The sequence below is a fragment of the Siniperca chuatsi genome, linkage group LG14 (genome assembly GCF_020085105.1).
Source record: "Siniperca chuatsi isolate FFG_IHB_CAS linkage group LG14, ASM2008510v1, whole genome shotgun sequence".
Classification (NCBI taxonomy): domain Eukaryota; kingdom Metazoa; phylum Chordata; class Actinopteri; order Centrarchiformes; family Sinipercidae; genus Siniperca; species Siniperca chuatsi.
The window spans coordinates 16,738,504-16,765,743 of NC_058055.1; the positions used below are offsets into that span (position 1 = coordinate 16,738,504).

Below are 27,240 nucleotides of genomic sequence, written 5' to 3' on the forward strand. Positions count from 1 at the left end.
GTGGTAGGCCTGTCGTGATAATTACGTTAATCAACTTATTGTACAATATATGGACATGATCTTGATCATTTTTGCTGACCTTGATATTACCCGTTATGTTTACATGCGTGTTTGTTTAGATAAGAATGTCACCAACATTTTAGCCGACATGATGCCAGAATAAACAGCGTTTTCAATAAACAGTTTTCCCCACCATTATAAGACTTGGGACGCAGCGTTTTTTCACAGTGCCTAAAACGATTAAACAGAAAAACCTATGCTTTTGCTGTCATTTCTGGTCACGCTGCTTCTGTCCTCTTGTAGTTTGCCCTCTGTGTGGAGTTTCACCGTGGGCAGGGCTCAGGCAGCTCCTCTCTCCACACACACCAACTTGGTGACTTTCTCGCTAGATTTAGCGACTTTTCAGACCCTCTTAGCGACTTTTTTTCTAAAAAAGTGACTAGCGACAAATTTAGCAACCTATTCAGGGGAAAAGGCGAGAAATTTATTCATATATGCTGCTCAGAGTAATCGCAGTCCTTGGGTCTTCTGCCAACAGCGCCGGGATTTCGGCTCTCCCTCTCCTCTTGCGTTATGTGCAGACAGTCAGTAGGTGTGGCGTTTGGGGCAGGCAGGATAGAGCTTTTCTCTCACTCTTTCTCTCCAGATCTCTGGATTAGAGCGTTCCTATAGCTTGTAAATATGTAAATAGTTAGTTTGATCTTGTAAATATTTAAATAGTTTGTTTGATCTTCTTCCCTCCCTTTGTAGATATTTTAAAAAAGATTTTTAACTTCAAATATACAATGTCCCTGTAGTGAGTTTGTGATTATTTGGCTAAAGATCTCTCCCTTGCTGCATCCGACTGAACCCTGATGCTTTATGCAAATTAATGTGATGGAATACCATGCAAATGCCCTTAAAATATAATATAATGTCATTTATTGCAATTAATGCTGGGACAAAATATCGTCCAACAAAAGTAGTTATCGTGACAGGCCTAGTTGTAGAAGCCAGAGTGTCTGAGGTGTGAGTAGTAGGTAGACTGGGCTGTAATGAGAGCATCTTTGTAATGTTGAAGGTTGTCTGTGTAGGCTTGGAGAGGCACTGTTAAACCAGTTTTCTTCCAGAGCCTTTCAAACTGGCACTTACGGGAGATATGCTGTAATCCACTAATAAACCGCTAATATTGGGTGATATATTGGCCTGGCTGATTTATCAGTCTAGCTCTAGTATGTAACAAATGCACAGATGCTCTCAACTCATGTCAACTATGTATGAAGCAGATTATTGTTTTGTAGTCAACTTCAAACTGGAGATGTTGCAGCTATATACAGTAGTATGTGTCTCCATACTGTTTACAATTATATGACAAGGAAGCTAAAGGAGTCAGTGAGTTGACACAGCTACAAAATAGCTGCAATCATAACTAACAGCATATCTTGCTGAGTAATTGTCACTGTAGTATCTAATATAAATGATAATGTGATAAACAAGGAGCATTCGCCTGAGGCTGATTGTGTAATGTTTCTATTAATTCACAGAGAATAAAACCATGTGAATCCAAAATTATGCTCAGACACAACACTCTGCGCCATTTCATACATATTTTTATTAGGATCCAGAGTTCACGTATTCCTTCACTAACTCACTCACTGTTGACCCATCTGTCCACACCAGCAGTTTGGATGCAGTGTCTACCGACGTCACACTGAACCATGGTCAGTCAATCGCCTCCTTCAACACAGCTGAACTGTGTTTCACATCTCTTATACTGTCTGTACGTCTGGTTACTGAATAGTCGGTCAATTCAGTTTTGAGATATAGACTGTAATTCCTGTAGGTGTAAAATTAAAAGTTCACATTTGTATTTATCAGGGTTTAACAACATTATGGTTTTTCATACCGTTTCAGACACTTCGGCTGATTGAAGTATTCAACAGCTGGAAATAATCTGATATTTCTTTCCACACTTTTCCAAACTGTCCAGACCTGTGTAGGAGGAAACCTGTCTACCTGTGTGCCAGTGACAGTACAGTTTCCCTCCTTTCGTCATCCCTCTTACCTGAGGCATTGCCAGGCGGTTGCTCCAGCGGGGAGGAACCTCTGGGTCTCCTGTCCAGTCCCAGAAGTGTGACGTTGTCTGATCAGCACAATAAATTACTTCTAAAGGAGACAATGGCAGAGTGCTGGTGGATGCAACCTGCAAGGCTGGGGGCGGGCTCAACCTGGTCCGGTTTATTGTGGTCTGGTGTGGTTCTCTGTATGCTTCAGGTCTGTGGAAAAAAACAAAGTGTGCACAGAGCAGAAATATAAGAATTAAAAGAGGCGGAAACAAAGACAGAAGCCACCTATAACATGCAGGTACATTTTAACCACAGCTGCTGAGTTTGTTTGTTTCTCTCACACCAAACTGCAGGAGGACGAACTGTGAGATATTAACAGGTTCGCAAACAAAGCAAGAAAAGACAGAACTAAACTGTAAATTAATATTTAATACAATATCACATAAAAAAGATAAGATAAAGAAATGATCTTAAGGACTGTGAAACCAACTAGAGCTGTAAATATTTGCTGGTTTTCTTAGTCTAGTAAAGTAAACTGAATGTCTTTGGGGTTTGGACATAAAAAGTACACTTGAGCTCTGGGAAATTGTGATGGGCATAAGTTTTCACATTTTACAGACCAAACGATTAATCGAGAAAATAATCGGCAGATTAACAGACAATGAAAATAATTGTTTGTTGCAGTCCTAAAATAAACTATTAAACCTACAATAATTATTTTTTTTGGCCACTTGGGGGCAGCAGAAACAAGTTGTGAACACAACATATCACCTTTTAAAAGCTGGAGTGCGGGACTTGTACATATAAATGAAAGTCCATAACATTCATTCGAGAAAAAAAAAGGTCCACTGGAGAGAACATATATTATTGAGAATTGTTTATTATGGTTGTATAGTTTGTGTTAATATGCTTTGGCAATGTTGTATTGTATGCAGTTATGCTAATAAAGCCACTTGACAGCTCTTGGACAGGTTGGTATTTGTTTTGGGGTTTTTTTATTTACTCTACCTAAATAATGGATTATTGTCTTGGAAATGTGTAAATTCCTCTGTATTTCTGTAACTATTTCTGAACACGAGCCTGGGGCGAGCTCACCTGGAGGAATACGTCATAAGCATGCAACAACAACAGTGTTTATGTAATTACTCTCACTGCCAGAAGGGGGGACAAAAGTTTCGCACTGCAGGTTTAAGTTGATATGGCGAACTTGTTAGCAAACAGTTGCTTATTTACACATCCGGCAGTTACAGAGCAAAATTATCGTTCATTTGGAGTCATGTCTGTGTCCTCCTGAAGAGCGTAAGTCCAATATTAACTCTCTTTTAGCTCTGTTTTGGTCTCTACCAACTCCTAAGGGAAATATCTGGCTCTTTAGCTGCTAAATGCTCCACTATGTTCACCAGCTAGTCGCTAACTATGTCTGTCTGCTGTTTGGTGCTGAGCAGGTAGTGTACAGTGGGTTTTTAGAGCTTTTTCACTGAAAGCAGCTGCCTGGTGTGGGCGAAAAACACTATGAGAGCAGTGAGAATGAACCAAAACAGTAAACAGGACAGCAAAACAATGCGCTGAAATTTACTGTAAAGCTCCATAAAGCCGAGGGGAGCTGCAGATTCATGTGATAATTCTCTAAAGGTTCATGACTACAGGCGGAAAAGGTGTTGGCATGGTTGCAAAAATAAGCTGTAGAAGCTAGCAGGCTAACAATAGCATTTTATAAGTTGAGAATTAAACCTCTTCATCAAAAACTTTATTGTCATTATTTATCATCAGTGTCCTTCCATTCACTGACAGCCATGCAGCATCCTTCCTCCTCTGCTGCTTGTATTATCTCACCATGCAGCTGCATAAACAAGTGTATAAACGATCAATATTTCACCACCTTCTCTTAAAATGGGCAGACACAGAGGTTCACAGGTCAAAAAAGCTAATTCATCACCACCCCCTCTTCAGTGAAATGGGGAGTGAATTTCAGTGCAGCTTATGCACTTCAAATGCTAACTGGTGACTTTTTTGGTACAGTGTACTTTTATAATACAATGTAAATGAAACTGAAATTAATTAGAATTCCCCTTTATGTTTAAAAAAATACCCCTTTCTCCATGTACCAGTCCTACTCAGCTATAACAACAATCAGGCCTTTGTTTGTCACATAGCTTCTGTATGTTTAAAAGGATCACGGGAGACACTGTTCCAGTGCTTCTAAAAATGCAGAACTGCTGCCTCCAGGTCTCCCTGTTTACTGATAACTGCTGGACTGCTGGACCTTCTGTCTCCATCTCTAGAGCTGGACCTAAAGTGAACACAGCACTGGGCCATGCTAGTCTATCGTAATCTCACCTTTCCTCTTCTGTCCCTCTTGTTCACTTCTGCTTTCACAGATTTAAACCCTAAATATACTCTGATAGTCTGGGGCCTGTATCATGAAGCAAGATTAGGGTTAGCCAGCTATCTTTGGGCTTGACTTGGGTTTTCGGGAATCACATAGGATGTGAGAAAGGAGCCAGGGTTTGAACTCTCTCTAGCACTTATCCATTCTTAACAAAACAATTTTTTTACTTTTCATGTGAACAACTGAGTGCAACACTATGAATGCCTTCCAGGAGAGTGACCCATTATCCCCATATTTAAACAATTTGCATATCCCCACTCTCAGTGATGGCCAGCTTATCACTCCGCCTTTGAGCGTGGCCATTTGGAAAAACTATAAACACTTTTGACTTCTGACATGGTCAGACAACCTGTCTTATTACAATAAAGTGACAAGTTATGAAGAGCACCGGACATTTTAAAAAGGTCAGTAAAATCACTGTATCTACCATGATAATTAAATCAAGAAACAATAAATGAAGAAATATTTTTTCACAACCATGTGTTCGGTCTGGGTTTAAAGCAGGACTTCGAAACAAACAGAGAGTGTAAAAAAGGCTCTGCACTCGCCAATTAATCACCATAGCAACACCAGCCCAGGAAGGCTCCAGAAATCCCCTGTGCCAGGCAGCAGCAGTTTCCCCAGTTGGTCACTGTGAAAGGACTTTATCTGAACAGACCGCACCGTTGTGTGCATAGATGACAGAAATGAGTGGACTGTTTAGTTAACTGTTGTAGAAACCGTTATGTGGTTATGTTGATGTTAAGGAGATAGTTTGTGTTAAGTTAGTCCCTCATTGCCTGTTTTGTTACTTATGTTAATATCAGCTATGGCTAGATAGCCTTGTTAAGTTTAATAATTAAGCTATATGGAAATTGCTAGCTCAATATTTCTGATGACATGATGATGATTTATTCAGCTTGTGTGAAATTCCACTTACTGCAGCATTAGTCTTATTTTAAGTGTTTGGATATTATTATCTTACTATTTCTAGAGCTTCATATTCTACTCTGATTTTGTGATTATATTATATATCTTTTACCTCGCTGAAAATCACTTTTTGCTACCGTGCGTGTCATTATAAGTACTCCACTAATTGTTCTGATGATGTTGCATCATGTGATCGGCTTGTAATAAATAACTACAGCTCTCTCGCATAAATGCGCTTAAAGCTGAATAGGAAAACCCAGAGTTAACTGTTTCATGTTTGTAACCAATCTCATGTGACAAGGTTTATACGAAGTACGGTATATGTAACTAACAATTATTTTTCATTATTGATAAATCTGACGACTGCTGTATCGATTCATCTTTTAGTCTATAAAATGTCAGAAAATAGTAAAAATGACCAACCTGTTTCCCAGACCCCAAACTGACATCTTCAGATGCCTTGTTTTTCCCCAACCAACAATCAAAACCCCAAAGATATTCAGTTTACAATGATATAAAACAGAGAAAACATCAAATATTCACAATTATGATACGGAATGACTGAAACGATTACTTGATTATCAAAATAGTTGCTGATTATTATTCTGTTGATTGTCTGATTGGACTGATCTTTTCAGCTGTAATATGATGTAAGAGAGTGTTGTTAATACTGTTCCTGTTGCATAGGCAGAGGCGGGGCGTCTGGTAATGAAAGAATGTGTAAAAATGTATCCGCACTTAAATGACTGGTCTTCATTGTCCTTTTGTACAATCAACATACCAAACCAGTAAGTCCATTAGCAAAGAGCCCAAAGCATACAGCAGCTCTCTGTCTACCCAGCGGCCGCAAGTTGTTGTGAGAATAAGCTTCTGAGAAATTTGTGGTGCACTCCAATCCCTGCCCCCATTATATGTTCGGAAAGCACCCACTTTTCCGAACCCAACTACCTCCCCACCTTCGTTCAGAGAGCATCTAATTTGAGTCTAGCGTACATGGAGCTTAACCTTAACTTCATTTTTATTTATCACTTTCATCCTCCCCTCACGCTTGTTGATCTCTGCTTGTTTGTTGTTCTCTTACTTTCCATCTACCGACTGCAACACATGGACAGATCTTCGGTTTTGCATAGCAAATAAATGAGAATCTGCATGGAGACATGACCCCTGCAGTGAACAGCTGACACACAGTCGTACACCAATCCCACTCCTCTGAGGCAAACAGTGAACGACATCACTTCTTCTCGCTGGGTGCTGACTGACTCAAATGAACTTCTCACCCCTGAGCTCTGTGTCCGTGTATACACACTTTGAGACTGGAGGTGGCAGAAAACACATTGGTACACACTACTAGTACAACAGCGATTGTAAAAGCAACACTTTTACAAACATCAAAGCACATGCAAGCACACAAGTCTATGCACATAAATATACATGTACATAGTAAATACTGCACTCTCTTAATGACCAACAGAATATTTGGAAGCTTAGCCTCTGAAATACAAATTGTGATCATTATCATATCTCAATGTGTACTTCCTTCCTGGGCAGCTGTGTCTGGTTTCACTTGTAGCAGAAGCAGAATGAAGAAACATATGGCCCGAACACAACAATAACACTAGCATTAATCCATACTCTGCTATCACAGAAGGAAACAGAAAGCCTGTGTTCACAAGCAGGGATCATACAAACATGCAGAAAACAAGTCACAACGCTCCTCACCTCTCCCGGCAAAGCTGCACCAAATATTTTCCAGTAGCAGAATTTAATATAATCCAACTCAGTGCTCAGTAGCTGACACAGGCTGTGATGTAGAGCCGGATATTTATGACAGAGCCTGACAGGCCACAAAAGACTAGAGCTGAATTTCTCTCTCAGGCTTTGGTTAGACTTAATTCACCACTGAAAACCGCCAGCATTAGATATTTTCTTTTAGCCCTTATACTTTGGGATTTCACTTTCTTTAGGATCACAACAGTGTAACCTGTGGGCTTAGGTCAGGGTTCTTGTAAAGGGTTCAAAATGTCATATTTTATCCAGGCCTACTTTTCAAGACTTTAAAAGGACTTCTTTTGTCCTTTCTAAGGCTATGGCAAAGAGAAAAACCTTATACATAGAGTAATGTTCTCTACAGAAAGATAGATAAACTGATGAAGACAGACGTTGTTCAACAGGACAGCATTTTTGCAGCATCATGTTTACATTTCAGAAGTGCATAGGGGATAGACAATTTGGACCAGTCTTGACTTTTGATTATGCTGTTATGATTTACTGTGGCTACATCACTCTCGACTGCTGCAGCTCACATGTTGGATATATCAAACGTCTCCTTACACAACAAAATGTGCTTTTGTTCTTTGTAGCATCCTATGACAACTAACTTTGACATGTGGGGTCACAATGCAGCCTCTCGCAAATGTGCGGTTTCCTGTGTTGATGTCAGGTTCACACATGCAGCTTTCTACAATATGCTCAAAATGGACTTGCACAACACCTCTGTCATCTGTCATTTCTGAACATTAGAAACAAGCATCAGCTGGGGTCGCAGAATTATCTGACAGACAGAAATTGTTTTTCCGTGCTTATATTAGTGGATTAATGAATTAGTCAAGTGGCAGAAAGAAAACTGAATGGACGTTTGATAATCATACGTTTTACAATTGATTAACTGTCATGTATCAAGTAAAAATGCCCAAACTTTGCTGTTTACAGCTGACAAATGTTTCAAATTATTATAAATTATTTAGGTTTTTTGGTAGCTTTTTGTGGAAGTGAGCATTTTATGAAATTACTTTGGACTCTACCAAACTGTAATTTCCACAAAAATATTGATTAGATAGATTAATCAGTTATAAAAGTAATGATTAGCTGGATGCCTAAATACATAGCTTAATAAAGACACATGCTTGGAAACATCTTTCCCCTGTGCTGCGCTCACCTCATAGCTCCACTATCATGCAAACAGCTCACATTCAATGCCTCACAACATTGGACGTGATCCAAGTAGGCCAATCAGCAGTGTCTTATTTGGAATGAGTTACCTACTGACCAGTCAGTCCCTGATCCCTACATTGATAACAAGCAGGAGATGCCAGCCTGTTTACTAAAAAAGGACATGCGAGAGAATCTCTGCAAACATCATGAAATCCATTAATCCACAAGTCCTAAATGTGTGTGTACAGTGTGGCAACAGACAAACAGAACATGGGCGCTCACTAACAGCCAATTGTGCGAAAGGTTGGCACTACATAAAGAGTTCTTCCTTATGTAATACACAACAGGGGAAAACGCCTCCCTGGACTGAACATCAATTTTATATGTGCATTTTGCCATATAAACCAATATCAGGGGGAAAAAATCTTATTTATATCACAATACTGATTTCAGTCATATCACCCAGCCCTATGTGACAGATAAGATGAATGAAGAGATGACAATAGATATCACAGAATGGGTGTATGGTTAGAGGTCATGGTTAGACCAGTCCGCTCAGTCACCAAGATGCACTCCAAGTGCAAATTCTTTCTTTGGTTCACTGGGAAGCCCTTGCACCAGAGTCCTGCACTATCAGCAACTCTTAAGACAGCAAATTAATTGCTGATATGTGGCCACTGAGGTTACATCCAGGTGTACATTTTAAAAAAAAATACAAGCTAAACTGAATTTGATGGGTTTATTGTTGTGCTGTATTACTTGCAAGTGTTTTGGCTCATCAATTACTTTAATTTTACTAAATTCTACAGCTCAGACCCATGAGTATCCCTGTGTTCAGCATTTGACAAACAGCTATAAAGTACATGTCACCATGCTTAGGTATTGTTCACTTCAGATGTCTAGTTCTAGTCCACAGCAGCTCTGTAACACAACTATGCACCTACAGGAGGGGAGGGGACACACACAGAGGCGTGACTCCAGAGAAACGTGGAGTGAAACTAAAGTTGGATAAACCTTTTTCACAGCAGACATTTTGACTTGTAAAACACAGGTATAACTAATACCATTGTTAACTGCTGCGTTGCATTGCAGTCATTTCTGTAATGGAGCCATCGTTAATGACATTGACAGGTCAAAATGTCGCTGTGAACAAGGTCAATTGTTGGCAAGGCAATCAAGATTCAGCTTACAAAGATTTACTCAGAAAACAAAAGACACATTAGTAAGTAGAAGTAAAACTTAACTGGTGAAGTTCATCAAGCAAACACATAAGTCAAATCTAAAGTATGAAGAAGCATATCTTGATCTCATGTTTACTGTTACTATAGCAGGAGAGCCTTGTGTGTAAAAAAGGTTGGGCAGTATTCACTTTTCATGTGAATGAGAATCTTGATCATGTTATTTCAATAAGATTCAACAAAGCTCCTTTTGTTATCCCTTAGTATTGTTACCAGTGGACTTTTTTTTCAGTTTCCACATGACAGAAAACAAAGTGTGGGATCTTCTGCTGTAAGCACACAAGCATGTGGTTGCAAATGAATTGTGATAACAACAAAGAATAATTAAATACTTGGAAAAAAAGATTTAAAAATATCTTGAATTTGATGCATGTGCTGACTTGACATATGCATTGTACCTGCATGTTTTTATGGTATACAAATTTTTTCTTTTATCCCTTACAAAGCGACAGGAGTGGATGACCAGCTGTAATCCAGACACTGCATCTGCTGATTAAAGCACAATGAGCTTTGTGGTTTCCCAAAACCTTATATAAACAACCACAATGCTGGTAGAATACTCTAAACACTACACAAAAGGTATGAAACACTGGGCTCGCTCCATTTCAGTGCACCGCTTAACACGTAACAGTGAGGGCCGGGGAAACAGTTTAGGCCTAAATGAAGTGTAATCTTTCAGCCAGCAGCAGCAACCACGTAATTGTCAGCTGACAAAACAAACAACAATGTCGGCCTACAGGGCAAAAGCCATGGTAGCTTTCCTAGTTGACAAATAATTGTCAGCATGGACAGCAATATTCACAATATGATTTTATGTAAGCCTGAATGACATGCATCAGTTTTCTCTCCTATCAATCTCTCTTGACCTGTTTATGTTTGTATGGGCCATATGGTCGAGGTAGAGTCGCCCCTTGAATTGAGCGGAGCATCCTGCGTTTGCGCCGGCTGAGACTCCTTTTAAATGGTGTGCAGGCTCCGCCCACTCGGCGTACGACGGCGTGGGAATGGTGCGGACCCAGTAGTGGAAATTTCACATGTACAAGCAGTTTAACTCAATCTCCTAAAAAACATTGAAAGTTACATCCTTGCATCTCTTTGTGATGGATTCACTTGTTTTGGAGAGGTACAGTGTGAGAGCACAAACACCTGCATTTCTTCATCATCATCATCATCATCATCATCATCACCATCATCATCGCCATCTAACAGGCAGGTATAGATTACAAATGACCAATTATAAACACCAATAAAGCCATAAATGTCACCTGTATCTGCACAGTCTCTGCACCACTCTGCACTCATCACAGATCCTCAGCAAAACAAAACCTCAATCTAATCCAGTGTGCCAACACCCACGTAATCCGTGTTCCCTATTGGCCGAGTGGAGATGACGCCCCGCCTCCAGACGTGCCTGAATGGCCCCCGCGACTGTCAATCTCCGGAAATAAACAGCCCGTTTCAATCTAGGTTGAGGCACAAGATAAACAAGTTGGAGGCCTACATGTCCGTGGCCTAGATAGCTATATTTAAAATATATTTAAAGTAAAATCTACCACCTACCACAAAACCTGAATACAACATATGATTATACGTCAGCCGGTACCATTTGTTCATATTTATACCGAAGAAGAAACACAAAATCCAACGTTTATCTGCCCAAGTCGGTTATACTAACTTATAATATACAGCAGGTTGTTTAGGTGAAAATCCAAATTAATCTATCAACGGAAGAAATCGTTACTTAAGAGATGTCCTCGGTGGAAACACAAGTCTGATTTGGGTGTATTATTTACCTTCGATCACATGGAAATTTCTGGATGTGTCGAGCTGCTCTCCAGCAGCAGTGGATGTGTTGTGTGTTGGGGGGCGTGTACCTACAGAGAGCTCAAGCTGCCTGCAAAAAGTCAGCGCTGGGCATTGCACTGGCACTGAGGCTTTTCCTACCACAAACACACTTCTGTACAGTTTAATAAGGTTCTACCAGACGATCAATGACACGTTAAATAGCTGTACGTATATTGTAAGAGGTGCAGCATGATTTTGACAGTTAAAAAGTAGAGTACAAGCCAATCTTCTTACATAAGTGCAGCTTTTAACTACCCTGACCCCGAGTTAGACGTGTACCCCCACTTCTGAAGACACTGACCAATTAATTGTACGAGAACACATTTAACAAAATCAGCAGGATGTTATTTTTGGACAGGTTTCGCGATGAGTGACATTTAAGAAATTTATCTCAGCTCATCATAAAGCGTTAGCTAGCGACATTTCTGCAGTTAAACGCTTCCTGCACAAGGTCAAAAAATGCAATGCACAATGTGCGACACGTCTAACGCGTGTTTTTTGCCCCAAACTGTGTATTTGAATGCGGAACTAACGAGTCTTGCTTCCTTTTCACCCGCAGCTCACAGACAGTATGGCCTCCGTCCGCCCCCTTCCTCATCCCAGCTGAAGCCCGATATACAACAACAACCTCCCGTTAGCTTCACAGCTAATCCTCCGCTGCGGCGAAAACAACGATACACTGCTCAGTAAAGTTCCCCCAAAACCGACCAATAACGGTCTTACTCACTTTTAGGACGTCCACGCATACGTCTCGCTTCGTGTCGGTTCCCCTGTTGGAGATAATAAGGCCCCCTTTTCAATGGAGTCCACACGCTGTTACAGCTCTCTCGGGTTTGTTTTGTTTTTCTTCTTCCTGACGGGTTCCTGGAAAGCGCGTGACTGCCCGACCACGTGGTGCGGCGCTGGGCCAATAGGAGCAGAGTCAGAGGCTGGGTGAAAACATTTCTGTAACATTTCTCTCAATATACTGTAATGCTGTAGTAGAGAGTTATGGGGAAAAGAAAGTCTCAAAAAGTTTGTAATTTTTCACATTTTACTGATTCAGTAATGTTTTCTGTAAATTTTATTTCCCTATATGGAGGTACGAATGCCGTTTCAAAGCCTTTTTGACTCTGCCATTAATTAAATTCTGGTGAGGAAATACAAAATCACTATTTGTTGAGTTCACTTTATTGCATTTTTTAAACGTTTAACGGTACCCTGTGGAGTTTTTGACCACTAGTAGTGTCCTGGAGAAATGTTTTTGCGAGTTGGTTCCCTTTTCGCACGAGGTCACACGTGCATGTGGGTGACGTGATACATATTTCTGCAAATGATTTTGCACATAGCAATACAAAGCAATGGCAGGGAAGAAGAACACTTCTAGCAAGTGAACATGGTTGTAACAAGAGTGCAGGGTTCAACATTTTCCACAAAAAAAACATTTTGCAAATGTTTTATGAGGAGGGAAATGTCTTCAGCAGGTCTGTCGAGCCTCATGGATACACAAAATGCATTTTGGCGAGTAACAGTGAAAATAAAGAGAAATGTATCATAACATTCTTGTAATTTCTCATTGTGCATTTGTGAATTTATTTTGACCATGTTCTACTTTACAGTAACTTTAGTTATAACATTATGATAACATTTCCCTTTATTATATTGTAAAATATAGCAGGAATGTAACTAGACTGCACTGGTTTCCAGGGTGAGGATAAATGCTAGTGTGCAATCAGGCAGAGCACAGGAGATGGATCCTCTTGACAGTTTATTGCAAGGTTTGAACAGTGATGATGATAAGGTGACGTAAGATGACTGGTTGTATCTGAATAAAAAGACAACTTACATTCCACTAACAAAATCAAATCAACATGCAGAGCTGTGAATAAAAATCACAGAGGAATAAAAGTAATTAGCAAACATCCTAATTATTTAACAAAGAATCTATAAGAGTATAAACCAACATAAACAGCATGGATAAAGAACAAAGGAACTCCCACTTGCACACTGTCAAACAACTATCAAGGCTTGTGATTATCTATTACTACTAACTATATCATTAAGTCTGTTACATTAGGCTCCAGGTTTTGACGAGGAAGAAGAATGCATGGAATAAAAACTGGTATCTGAAAATGGTGTTAGCCAATCTCCTACCCATAACCTGAACTAAAACTAAAAAGATAAACCCACAATCCCCCAAAAGAACACAAGTGAAACCTAAACTAAATCTCTCTACATATCCCAAACTCAGTAACTCAGAATTAATTTGGTCAAATAGATGATTAAGCACACGGCCTCACTTAGGAGGTTTTCCTTATACTTACAACTTTGCAAGGACATTCAGCCTTCACAAATATAGAGCAGCACACGTACAACAACACCAAAGGTTGCATTAATTTCACTCATATCAATTACAAACTATTAATTTAGTTATTTATTATTTATTTTTCTTTCTTCCCTTATTATTACCTGTTTATTATTAATTGCTGTCTTTTATTACCTTTTTAATTTTTGATTGTTATTGTATGGTGTGCTTAGAATAATAATGGTTATATAGATTGAATGTAATAATAACAATAAGAAAAATTAGGAATAATGTTTTGTTATTTTCTATCATATCATTATTACTGGTATATCATTCTTGTATTTTAGCGTTTGCCTTACTTTCTGCATGACATTCGGTCCCACCAGTGGAAAACTGTGAAAAGATAAGTTAAAAGCAATCAACTGCCTGATTCCCATAAACTGACTAACATAGTAAAAGTCTCCATTGAAGTCAGTTCAAAAGAAACTCCCTAGGGAGGTGTATAAGCAGCTGTTCCAGGCAGCCCCCCGCCTGCCTTTCACTGGAAAGAAAACTATGACTTCAGTCATGACTAAGTTGTAAGTCATGCCAAGTTTTACAATATAGGCAAAGACCAATAACAAATAAACAAATTAAAAAAAATAATTATTTGAATAAGCTTTTAGAGGAATAAAGTTCACAGAGAAAGAGAGAGATGCTGAAACATATTTATTCTTTCTGTTTCAGTATTACTCAGGAACAATACATGACTAACACAGTAGTCAGTCTGAAAGCTGCCTTGTTTCGGGCCAAACAGCCACAGCAGAGCCAGTGAACAAAATAACATCACAAGATGCAGGGGAACTAACAGAGTAACCTACGACCTCCATCCTGCAGCTGACTGAGAGCGAGGAGCTGGATCTTCCTCTAAAACTTTCATTTGAGGTAAGGAAAAGGAGTAAACTATGTCTGTCTGTCTGTCTGTCTGTCTGTCTGTCTGTCTGTCTGTCTGTCTGTCTGTCGAGGGCATTGTCTTGTGCAGTCACTCAGGTCAGTAGAAGCTGGCAGCAGCAGGAACAGAGCAGCCCTAGAGGCTTCCAATGCGTTGATCTAACAGTCTTTGAGTACACAGATCACAAACACATCAAACGGCCCGCAGGGAGCTCTGCCAGGCTGGCAAGGATGGGACAGGATCAGATAGAAGACAATGGGATGAAATATGGAGTGTGTGTGTGAGTTCTGGGGAATTTGTGAGCTTCTATTGAATTCAGTGCACCTCCAAATATCTTGTGTTTTTCCATTCAACAGTATTGTTATTATTAAAACACATTTTTTGATGTGTTATGGGTTAACTATCTGGAGTCTAGGTTCATCCTGGTAAATGTTTTGCAGACTTTCTATGCATTCAGTTTTTGTCTTTGTTTAGCACCTTTTAAAACTGTCCTTACCCCACATGCACAAGTCTGACTAATCCTAGTATCAAGTATAAAGCTCCCAAAAACCCAGAATACAAGAAAATTACAAAAATTCACTAATTTTAAGTGATAATCACTCAAAATATTACTATCGAACAGTTCAATGTTGAAAAAAAGTTTCACTTTTTATACACACATACTGATACAAAGTCTTGTTTTTAGTAACAATATTTGCATCTCTGCTGCTGTTGTGTGAATGTTGCTGTGATCGCCTCTTTAGTTCAGAGAATTCATGTAATAAACAGTGATTTATTTACCATCAAAAACTGTCACATTTACACATGCATGTGATTAAATAATTAACAGAGAGCTGCTTTTAAGAATAAAAAGTATATATATCTGTTTTGATATCAGGGATCCTGGCCCACTTCTGAGAAAAGGACCTATCTGGTAAATGCTCACATCTTATGAACTCCATGAACACAGTTTGTGTTACAAACCCCAATAATATCAGTAGAACATGGAAACTGACCTTTCAATTCACTGAATAAAGACAGTGAGATGTGGTTGAAAGCTCTGAAAGTTAGCAAGTGAGCCTTTGAGTTTAGATTCTTTGTTACATATCATCACAGTTGTTTTCTCAGACTTTAGATTGCCTCCTCCAGAGCAACAGACGACATTATACTAGTTTTCACCAGATGAGGACTCCTTGTGATGAATAAACTGAGCTTCATTGCCTCTTAAAAACATTTTTTTTAACGTTGCTTCTGATGGTTTTAAAGCTACTTAAACAATATGAAGTAGAAAAGTGTTCCTTGATCTTGTTTCAGGAAGGAGGTTTATCAGGTTATCTGGATAACTTTGTTGAACTGATGTCATAAGACTGGGTTTTACTCAGATAAGTCATTAAACCTGCTTCGTGAAAAGGGTTAAGATCTCTGTGGCATTAAAACAAAAAGCAGCCTCTCCAAAGTTTCTTTTCCTTTACATTGGGAATGTTTATCAGCGTTAATTGATTTCTGAGCTTCACAGAAATACAACGCCATTTAGTACCTTAACTATGATTTCTTACAAAAGTTAGACTTACTTGACTGTGTGATAGCTCATCAACAGGAATAAGTGACCCATGTTGCACCAAATTGCATCATATGTTTGAGTCTTAGGACACTTTGTTTTGAATTTTCTCTTTTGATTCTATTATCAGCATTGTGATTGTGTTCTTGCTGCTAGGAAGCCGAGGAGGAGACAGAGAACCCATTATACACTTCATTATAGTAAACAGACTAATTGAAGAAGACATGCTTTGTTGTCGGCCTCTTGATGTTTTTCATTTCCTTGAAAGTTTTACATTCTTGATTATGAATAAAGCATCACCCTGGAATTGCTCCTTTTCACATACTTTACAGGAGGTCCCCTGGGAAATACAGACTATATATTCATAGTATTTAAATCATTAGATGATGAAACAATCTCTCTCTCGGGTGATTTTCTTGAGATATGGCCACTTCTTCAGGTTCAGGACATAAAGACTTCAATGAAAAAAACAAATAAATACTGAAGTGTGTAAGTAAGTACTTTCACTGCCAGGCAGATTTAAAATTCTCAAAGTTAGAGCCTAGTATGAAAACTTACATCACAGTGACAAAGCTACAGCATGTTGTCAGTTAAACTGCATAAATCTGATTTATAAACCAAGATTTTAAAATGATCCTTTGCAACAACTGTGGCAGGAGTTTATGGGCAGAGTCAACCACCAACACTAGACGCCCCGTTAGTGACATATTACTTCATAACTTTCCCTTTTCTTCCCATTCCTGTAAAAGAAAATGAAACTTCAAATGACTGAACACCAGCAGAAAGAAATCAAGAGAGAGAATAGATTTTGTTCAGTGCTCAGAGGTAGTTTTTCAACAAGTACATTTTCTTCTGTGCAATTATTAATAAAACCTGAATTCCCGAGGTAAATCAGAGGCTGGATTTTTAGTATATTTTTAAAAAACAAATATTCATGGCAAACCAATCCTTTTATTCTGTCAATAGTCTGAATAATTAATGCACATCATCCATTATAATAAACTGCATTATTCTGTTCATCATGCAGATTCATCTTGATACATGCTGCACGTGGAATAAGTTTGCCTTGAGGGCTTTCTGCCTTTCTTTTTTCCTAAACCTAACCAAGTGGTTTTGGTGCCTAAACCTAACCAAGTTGTAAGGCTTTCTGGCAGAAAAGTCTTTCTGGTTGAAGCCCTGAGGGCAAACTTCTCCCGTTACTTAGCAAGACAGTTTGTAGAGCAAAAGTGAATAGATGTGAACAGTCCCACGGAATCTGTTGTTTGACAAAATTATCTAACTCTACCTACTCGCTTTTGTCGTAACTTTTAATCGCATCTCACGATCTTCATCAGTAGATGGAGTTTGCTCAGTTAGTCTGTTTATCTGAAAGAAAAAGCTAGTAAGTGGACCTTGAATCAAGATTATTTGTCAAACTACTATTCCAAGTCGGCTGTTCAGAACCAAAGATAAACAGCCTTCATTGCAGCTCGATCACTGTCATGGGGTTTTGAAACAATTTCATCAGATTAAAGGGTTGTGGCGTTTTCTTATCACATGACACATTATCCATCAACTGAAGCCCTTTGGAGTCACAAGGTTTTCAGTTGACAAAGTTTTTCTGAATCCAGAAATCCACTGTTATAAATTAGAAATGAATTAAATAAGGCATTTCTCATAATCAACAGTCAATGGTTTCTTATCAGATCATCACACCATCTATTTAGCACTTGCCATTTCTGGAAGTGAATGTCCAACTCTTTTTTCATGCGTGTTTTTCCAAGATTACAGTGCTTATTAAAAATGCAGGATCTCAACAAGGCTTACAAGAAAAGGGAAGAAAAGTATCATCATCTCTCCCACCAGCAGCAGCTCCACAGATCTGTCCTCTGCTTTTTATTTGGTCCAATGTGAAAGCTTGTTGGCTCCATTCCCTGAAAAAAATTCTTTCCGCTGGATTATGCAACAAAAGCAGCAGGAAGGGGAGATAATGAAATAGTCTGATGAAAGGGGCAATAGAGCACAGCACCAGTGGTCACTACCATGAGTCACGGAATAATGATTTCATTAATTTACAAATGAGATCTCCTTGGTGCAGTTCACACCAACAGCAAGTACACTAACTGTCCTTAAATGTATAGACAGTAATAGCAGTGCTGCAGTTGTTTTTGATTATATGACAGAGGGCTGGTTTATGCGCCTGAAGGTTAAATCAGTGACTGCAATGATCTGTCTCGTATCTCACAGCTGTTACAGTGCAGACAAAAAGCAGCCATTTAAAAGTGTCTCATTCATGGTCTCAAGCTTGATTTCATGAGCGTCAAAGTGTTTTATTGACTTGGACACAGGATCATTAATTTACACAGCACAGTACCAGTGACCTTAGACTGGTACTCATATTAACTGATCATTCACACCACCAGCAACTCTCTAAACAGTCCATTCACTTTCTACTGAGACAAATATTAGATGGTGTTTTCCATGGTTGCTTGGTTTCCCTATTTCTTGGCAAAGAAGAGCTGCCTGCAGCTGAATTTTTGGATGAAACCACTAATTAACAATCAATCTCCAACCAATACTGCAAAATGTCTAATATAGCTGCAATGTCATTGGCAGAGAATGAAGCAATCAGCAAAATCAAACTGGCCTTTGGACAATAGCGCAGGACCACAGTCGTCTTTAGTGGCGAGATTAAAATTAGTTTTCGACTTGATTTGACTTTGATACTTGTTTTTCTGTTTAAAAAATCAGATTATAACATAACAAATGATATCATTTCAGTGTATTAGATGTATGTACTGGATCTAATTTTAATAACTTGGATGTGTCTGTAAATACACTTTGCCACTTCTCACAAGACCAACTGTAAAAAATTTGTACCCTAATACAGACACTTTCCGGCTCAAAATTCAGCAGGAGATACACTCGATGTGTAGTCAAGACTTTGCACGTGTGCACATCAGCTTTGTGATGCTATAGGAGTTACAATTACCCAGAAACACTTTCTCTGCTTCCCTACATAAACACGTTCGCTGAAGCATTGGCTTTCAGTTGACCACGTCATAGTTCAGTCTTGATCCTGTGCATCAGATCTTTCTGGTCCACCATGTCCGTCTGTCTGTTCCAGCGGTGGTAAGCCAGCAGGGCGATGTTCTTGGCCGCCACTGAGCTCATCTCCATAGCACTGCCGGCCAACTCAATGCCATTAAGGTAGTAGAGATTGGGGTGGAGCTCCACAGGCGGTAGTCCCTGGCTGCTGCCGTAACAAGGGTAGGCCTGCCACTCTGTCACCTGCACTGAGTAGTACGACCTAAGATTGAGAGGTACAATAAAGGTGGAAAGTTGTTATTCTGCTTTTAAAATGTTCTCATCATGGAAGGGCATTGCCTTCAAGTTTAATAACCGTTGCATGGCTGTTGTTGGATGAGTAAACATCATCTTTTTAGCCACACTAACGGCGTTGCTCTATACATGGCAACGTCGGTCTGTCCACTACTTTGGTCCAGACTGAAACAGCTTGACAACTATTACGTGGATTGCAGTGAAATGTACAAAAATTCATGGTCCCCAGAGGATGAACCCTACCGACTTTTGGTGATCCCGACTTTTCCTCTAGCACCACCACGAGGTTGTAATTTGTGTTTTTTTGTGAATATATTGACAAATATTTGATGGATTGCCATGACATTTGGCACACATTCACGTCCCCATTGGGATGAACTGTAACAACTCTGGTGTCTTTTCATCTTCAGGTCAAAATGACACTTTGTCCAATATTTTGGTTAATGACTGAATACTAATGACATTCCAATCAGCTTCAGCTGTACTTGCAGCTGATTAGCAAATGTTAGCATGCTAACACACTAAATAAGCTGGTGAAGAAGGTAAACATAACTATTTTTACATTACATTATGACTTTCTAAACATCAGCATGTTAGCATGTTGACATTAGCATTTAGCTCAAAGCACTGCTGTGGTTCACAGAGCACCTAGAGTGGCTGTAGATGTATGATGTTACATATCAATTTACTGTCTTATCTCACAAAATGACCAGAATGTATGTAGAGGAATTGGTTCCAACTACTCGAATGTGAATATTTGCAGGTTTTTTGGTCATATATGATAATAAATTGAAGATCTTTGGAGTTTGCACAGTTGGTCAGACAAAACAAGCAATCTGAATATGTCAACTTGGACTTTAGGAAATTATGAGGAACATTTTTCACTAGTTGCTGGACCAAATGATTATCATCAAATTATGCTGTAATGAAAATAATAGTTAGTTGCAGCCCTAGTCAATAATACCACGATTAGGCCAGGAAGGAAGTAGCTGACCTGAAGAGTGTTTTCAGCTGAGCCTTGTCCAGAGGTTGTGGCGAGAACACTTTATAGACTCCGGCCTCTTGTGGCTGCTTACGCCGGAAGCCCGCCGAGATGTTGACGGGACAAACGCTAGCCACGCTATTGAAAAACACATCGGGTGTCTCAGTTGTCAAGACGCTGGCAAAGGGGAACAGGCGGGGGTCCGGGAAACCAAAGAAAGAAGTGTTGAGGTAACCATGGACAATGGTTGCTACAGTGCTGTGGTAGTTGCCGGGGAGCTGGTCAAAGGGAGGGGTGAAACCTTGGAATTGGACTCCAGACCTGACACTGGCCTGGAGCGGCGTCGCCAACACTACAATGTCATACAGCTCTGATCCCGTCCCTGCTGCTGTGGTGAAGCTCAGCTGGTACTGGGGCGACTCCCCTGTAGGGAAAATACATAAAATCAATGTCAACACCGTACTACATGATTCAGATACAAATTCATCCACATCAGTCCACTGGCATCTACTGGCAGGTATAATCTGGAAACATCCAGCACATTTCACATGTCTCAAGATGTCCGTGCCAACAGGCAAGTGTTGACAACAGTGGAATGATAAATATGCATTTCGATGACAGAACAAAAGGCAAAGAAAAATCTCTTTCATACACATGTAAAGATGACAACATAAGATGTGTTTTTAAGTCGATACAGATCCATCGCGTACATTTGAGACATAGTGATTTTTCATACATAAGCCATTATGCAACTGCTGTAATTCACACAAAAGATCAGTCTGGGATCCTGAATCCATTACAGAAGTTCTTTAGAGATTAATTACTTCCTTCCCTCAAGTCAATTAAAAAAACCAGGTTGCTCAGATTGGATTGGTGAAATTCAAACACCAAAATTAAAAATTAAAACATCAAACGTTAACATTTGGCTATTTGAGTAGTCAAGCCTGAATGGAATCGATCTGTCCGATCAGATAATGTCCTGCCAGTCATATGATCCAAGAGAGAGAAGTTCAGATGAGCAAAAGGGAACCCTGCACCCTTGAATTTTCATTAAAAGTCTTTTTTGGGCATTATTATGCTTTTATTAGACATTCTTTTACAATAGAGAGATGACGGGAAATGGGAGAGAGACAGGGAATGACATTCAACAAAGGCCCCCAGAAAGAAAGGCAAAAACAAACCAAAACAAAAAATCAAGTTTTTGAAATTGCAACTCAGAAATTTTAAAGAGGGGGATTCAAAACAAATACTGTCAGATACTGCAGATGGTTTTCAAAGAAAAATATTTCAGTGCTACAACTTCAGTGGTGTTTAAATTTCTACAGTAAGCATTCATTTTCAGTAGTGGTTAAATTTCACTACCAGGTATTCAGTTGCTATAAAAGTCAAATAATCATGGCCTTTCTTTACTTCCATACTTGTGAGGCCCCAGTAGTGTTGCTTTTTGATGTACATTCAAAACATCCCAGTTTGTAAAATACTGTGGAAGTACAAGGAAGAAAGGGTACGAGCTATTAAATTCCTGCTGTGCAAAAAGGCTAATATTCTGCTTAGTGCCAGCCGTGTGGACTGTATTATTGCTGTCACTTCATGAGGCACACTAACCTAAATCCTTTAAAATCCTTATAAAACTGAATTAATGATGTGATCCCATTCAGCCACCATCATGGTAAAGTACCTGAGTAGACTGGGGAGATGGAGTTGACTTGTGCTTGCAGCAGGTTAGCGTTGGCAATCTTCAGCAGGCCTGAACACACCAGCTTGTTGCCTCCTTCCACCGCCCACAGGTTGTTCTGGGCACCAGCTAAAGACACAGCGCCTGTAACACACACACACACACACACACACACACACACACACACACACACACACACACACACGCTTATTTACAACAGCGCTATTAACCAATTATCAGCTGCCCACACACTTTCCTGTTCTCTCGCTCCCAACAGCCACCCCCTCCTTTCACCTCGCTTTTCTATTCTCGACTTCCCGCTCCTCCCTTCCTCGTCTCCTGTATCTCTTTTCTTTTCCTTCCTCTTCCTTTCCTCTCTCTTGACCTACATCAGCAGGGAAGTAGATGTTCAGCTTATAACTGGCCCTAATTTCAGCACCACAGCCTTCCACCTCCCTGTCTCTTTCCTACTCATCACCCTCCCCCCCTTCTTCTTCTACTGCTCATTTCTTCACACTCGTCTGACCTACAAAGGCGGGGATGCTGACGTTCTGTCCATAGTTGACCCTCATGATGGGTGCGATGACCTCGTCGATGAAGCGCTGCGACACACCCAGCTCCAGCAGCGAATCAGAGAGCGGCCTCCGGGTCATGTTGATGAAGCCACTCCCCCCGAGAGAGTCCAGCAGTTCCTCCACCGAGCTGAAGGCATAGCCGTGGGCCTGGTACTTGTAGATCCTGTATTATACATGCACACACAACAAATAGTTAATTATTAAAATATAGAAGTCAATCAGTAGACTGATTTATATTCCTCATTCCTATCTGAAAGTTGGGGTTATCACAAACTTTTATCCGTGCATAACAAAAAAGACAGAGACAGACAGAGGGATATACAGGCTCACTGTTGTTGATTTAGAGAGAAGGCAAGAAAGACAAAATGATGCAGAGATAAATCATTTCCTGAGGGAGGAAATAGAGGTCAGTGACTGGTGATGGTAGAGGGGTAGAGTGCAAATATGAGCCTGGTTCATGTTTCAGAAGTCATAGATAACATACTTGCAGCAAAAGATGTGATGTGTGATTTTGTGCACCACCTGACATCTGAAACAGGACTGGCTGATCGAAAACATCAATTCTGTTGTTTTTATACTGTGTTATTTTGTTGTTGGAGGATGAAGAGGGTTGAATTTTCATTACAGTGGCACTTAGATTTCTGGATAGTTGTCGCTATTTATAAAGACCTCATGCTTGGAAAGTCACACGCTGAGTCAAGGTTTTTCAGTTATTACGCCTGCAGGCATAGGAATTAATAAATAGCTCAGCATAGGCTTTACCCATTGAGTGCAACACTGGGAGGCAGTGTTGTGCATTAATTCTATACCTGAAGTAATAGTTTATACAGTCTGTCATTCACTTTGTGATACAGTGAAAACAATAAGGGACAACAAGAAGGTTTAAACTAGAAATGGCAATTAATACAAATTTGTTTGGCATCATTAAAAGGTGAAGGATACTTATACCTCTATGTTATCTTCACTATCAAGTAACACTAGTGACACCAGAAACAGGAAAAATATGAAGCAGACCAGGCAGACCAAGCATGTATCATTTTGAAGAGGTGCAGGTATACGTAAGCTAAAGTGGGGTCCCTCCACGCACCTCCAGAGACATGTCAGACATCTACAACAAAGGAATGATGCCTTGACACAAGAGCATAAATCAGGGTTCGGCTGCACCACAGCTACATCCTATCAACTACCCAGCATGCCAAGCAGCTGCCATGAGACTAAACAGCAAACAGGGCATGAATATTTATGGCTTACCTCATGAATTTCTCCATAATTTCCTCTACCCACATCTGCAGGCGTATGAAGCTGATGCCGTAGCGCCACCACAGCCGGAACAGGTCCAGCAGGTACCAGTCTGTCTCCTCCAGAATCACCTCCTCGCCGTTAAACACAGCCGTCTTACCCGCCACACTGCGCCGATACTTTAAACCTTGAGGGTGGTGGACACAGGACGACACAAAGGACAAACGCACACACAGATACACACAGGGAGGAATTTAATATTGAGGATTATATGAATTTGTCTCTTAAAGTAGTCAGTTGAAATGTACATATCAATTTTTACTGTGGAAATCAAAGGAATAATGAACAGAAAATGTTCAAATAAAAATATAAATACTTTTTGACTGATTCATTTCTTTTTCTATGAAACTTTCTGTACTTTAGCATCTAACTAAAATGCACCATAAGATGTAAACATGTGGTCATGTGGTCTGATTACGCTGGCAGGGCACTGAATACTGGATGCAGAACCACAATGATCTGACTTCCAGTTAGAGAGCCACACGTGGGGCTGCTTATTAAACTCAAACCATCAACCTTTCCTGACTAATGACCGCTCTTCCTGTTCACCTTAATCTGCTGGAGGCACAAAATAAATCTGATCAAGTTTCATACTTATCTTCATTGCCGTTACACAGGATCTCTATATTCTACAAAAAACGTTCCTCATTTCCACCAGGAAACCCATTTCTTTGCTTGTAACCCTGAACAGATGTTTGCAGGTTCCACTGGGAGTCACCTCTGTTGCTGTTTTGTAAGTACTGAAAACCTTTTTGAAGCCCAGCTCTTTTTTTAACTCACTTTTGAGTATTTAATATGCAACCATGCATCCTTTCTGTTAAAAATAACTAGAAAAGGACAGACAGTGACTAAATTAATCCTACGCAGTCACGTACACTTATTTTCCTCCTGGTCTTTTAAGCCTTGTGTGTTGTGTGTGTGTGTGTGTGTGTGTGTGTGTGTGCGCTGTGTAAACCAACCTAACTGTCTGACAAACTCCTGCATGTGTAGGTTGAGAGAGTGAATGATGGAACCTCCAGACTCGTAGTCATTATGATTGACGGTTACAGTGGCGAGACGGCCTCCGACATAACCCTTCTCAAACACGTCCACCTGGACCTCAGGGCCAAAGTGCTGCCGCAGGAAGTTGGCCGTGGCACTGCCTCCAATCCCAGCCCCCACCACCGCTGGAGCACAGAGGATCAGAGCCAACGACAGAGACAAAAGTGTGAAATCAGAGTGTGGTTTGGAAGTGAAAAGTGTTAAACAAATGACCATCAATCATACAGAAATATTTATATTATTGTGTGGCATCCAGGTGTTTAAAGACATGGCCTTACTACAAATGTATGTGTCTCAAATTGATGAAGAACTAATCATAATAAGCAGTTAAGAAGTAATAATTGTGTCCTGTTATTTTGCAGCTTTTAGTGGTCAGTCTGTCGTCATACCTACAGCTGGACAGAGGAATGTAGATGAGAAACAATGGTGCCATTGATAGAGTGTTGGGGTCATGTTGTAGTGGGAAGTAGGCAGAGCCGCAGGTTTTGGGAGTATTTTTTTTTTCCCCACAGGTAATTTCCATTGCAGAGTTTACCTTTAACGGGACCCTTAATATGATTCAATACAGAATCACTGGAGTCTCCTCCTTCAAGCTAACTTCACTGATGCAGGCAATAGACTGATTGGTTAACTTCTTATTCTACCCCTTTTTTTGGATTTTGGACTTAAATAATTACTTGTTATGATTCATCGATGAACACAAAATGAATCTACAACTGTTTTGATAATCGATTAAGAACATTCCCGTGCTTCAGCTTCTCAAATATGAGATTTGCTGCTTCTTTCTGTCGTTTACATCTACTTAATATCTTGGACTGTTGGTTGGACAAGATAATGAAAGTAATTGTTAGTTGCAGCCTCAGTCCACATTTGTGTTGCACATCTGATTTTTAACCATACCTTGAAAACTGTACTGCCCTTTTGTTACTTTAGGACTTGACCTGACTTTAATTTGCTACACATAAAATCTTGTACCTTTGTCAAACTGATGATCCACCAAAAAAATGCTCATAGTAGTTGCAAAGTGTACATGTGCTGTCCCTATGAATAAGCTTTAACTTTCAGTCATCTAACACTCTCTATGGGTGGGTATGTGTTGGTGAGCTGTTAACAGGTGGGCTCAGATGTTGTCAGGTAAAAATAAGGTTGTGTGAGGGAGAGAGGAAAGAGGAGGGCCCTTACCTCACAGGGCCCAGAAATTCTAGCTGACTGCCTTTAAGACACAATGCCATGTGCTTTTATCTTTATTACATGGTTAATATATTTGGATAAATTAGACAACACTGGGACCCTTGTTAAGTCTAAAAAAAAGGAACAAAATAAATATCACATCTATACTTAGCTTACAAATTATTAGCTACCTAGCCACCTGCTGCTATAGCTGCAATAGCTCACAGGAATACATGTATATAATAACCTAAAGGAATTAGGTAATTAAAACAGGATACCCAGGAGCTAATGAACTGTAAACATTATCTCTCAGTCAGACTAGCTTGTAACCCTCTGAATGCGGATTCGCTAAATTTAACGGCGGGCTATAATGTTTTAACACACTGCTTTCCTTGCCTATTTTAGACGGCGGAGCTCCGTCGACGTGAGCGGATCCCGCCGTGTCTCCGACAGCCGACCAGGATGACAGCACGACGACGAGCAGCGGAAGCAGAGAGCCGCCCATAGCGGCAACAGAGCAGAGATCACCGGGAAGAGAGGAGGCGAGCTAGTGCGGTGCAACGACAGTTAGCTACGTTAGCTCCTCTCTTTCTCTTTCCTTTACACGAATAGTTTGTTCAGAACAAAGCAATTTACATGTCGGTTGCCTCTGTCGCTGTAAATCGATATGGTTACGTTTAAAGTGGGTTCGGGAAACTGTACAAAGGATGGCTTGATAATGGTCACGATGATGCCGACAAATTCACCAATGAACGGTCGTTCACACCCACGTCCGGCAACATCACGTGATCTGAAGAATTGGCTTGTTTCGACCAATCACCGCCATCTGACCAGGTCCGCGGCAGACAACGAATGAGATTACGTACTTTACGCACTTTACGCACTACTGCAATTCTCAGTTTCATTAGTTCATCAGTTGAAAGTGGCCAAATACGTTGGCTAATTTAAACATGATACATCCCAATTGTATTGTTCTCCACAAACAAAACATGTCACCCTCAGTGAAAACTATGAGGGGGTTAGGGTTATTTTCTCCATATGACTAGTTCTACTAGATGAGAGTGTAAA

The 27,240-nt window shown here is 40.0% G+C and overlaps 2 protein-coding genes and 1 long non-coding RNA gene across 5 annotated transcripts in view; 1 reads left to right on the forward strand and 2 right to left on the reverse strand.

Annotated features, from left to right (window-relative positions):
- The window catches only part of crebrf (creb3 regulatory factor), a 35,118-nt gene extending 22,883 nt beyond the window's left edge, over positions 1-12,235 (reverse strand). The window contains exons 1-2 of one of the 3 annotated variants that reach the window (XM_044222796.1): positions 12,085-12,235; positions 2,045-2,255 (exon numbers count right to left, since the gene is read on the reverse strand). In XM_044222796.1, the coding sequence (XP_044078731.1) occupies positions 2,045-2,053 (9 nt within the window). In that variant the 5' untranslated portion in view covers positions 2,054-2,255; positions 12,085-12,235. Of the gene's footprint in view, positions 1-2,044; positions 2,256-10,777; positions 10,898-11,305; positions 11,436-12,084 lie in introns of those variants that run through there. The other 2 variants (XM_044222799.1, XM_044222797.1) reach the window with 2 other exon arrangements.
- A 118-nt stretch (positions 12,236-12,353) lies between these two features.
- Positions 12,354-24,078, forward strand: LOC122888393. Its single transcript, XR_006380689.1, has 3 exons — positions 12,354-12,489; positions 14,368-14,565; positions 23,955-24,078. It is a non-coding gene; the product is annotated as an uncharacterized LOC122888393 (long non-coding RNA).
- On the reverse strand, positions 18,398-27,147 carry LOC122888391 (prenylcysteine oxidase-like). The gene is made up of 7 exons (XM_044222801.1): positions 26,569-27,147; positions 24,921-25,127; positions 23,914-24,088; positions 22,614-22,825; positions 22,091-22,231; positions 20,425-20,836; positions 18,398-19,398 (listed from the first exon to the last, which is right to left on the reverse strand). The coding sequence occupies exons 1-7, from the start codon at positions 26,675-26,677 to the stop codon at positions 19,149-19,151; spliced, it is 1,506 nt and encodes a 501-aa protein (XP_044078736.1). The 5' UTR covers positions 26,678-27,147; the 3' UTR covers positions 18,398-19,148.
- Between the last annotated feature and the right edge of the window lie 93 nt (positions 27,148-27,240).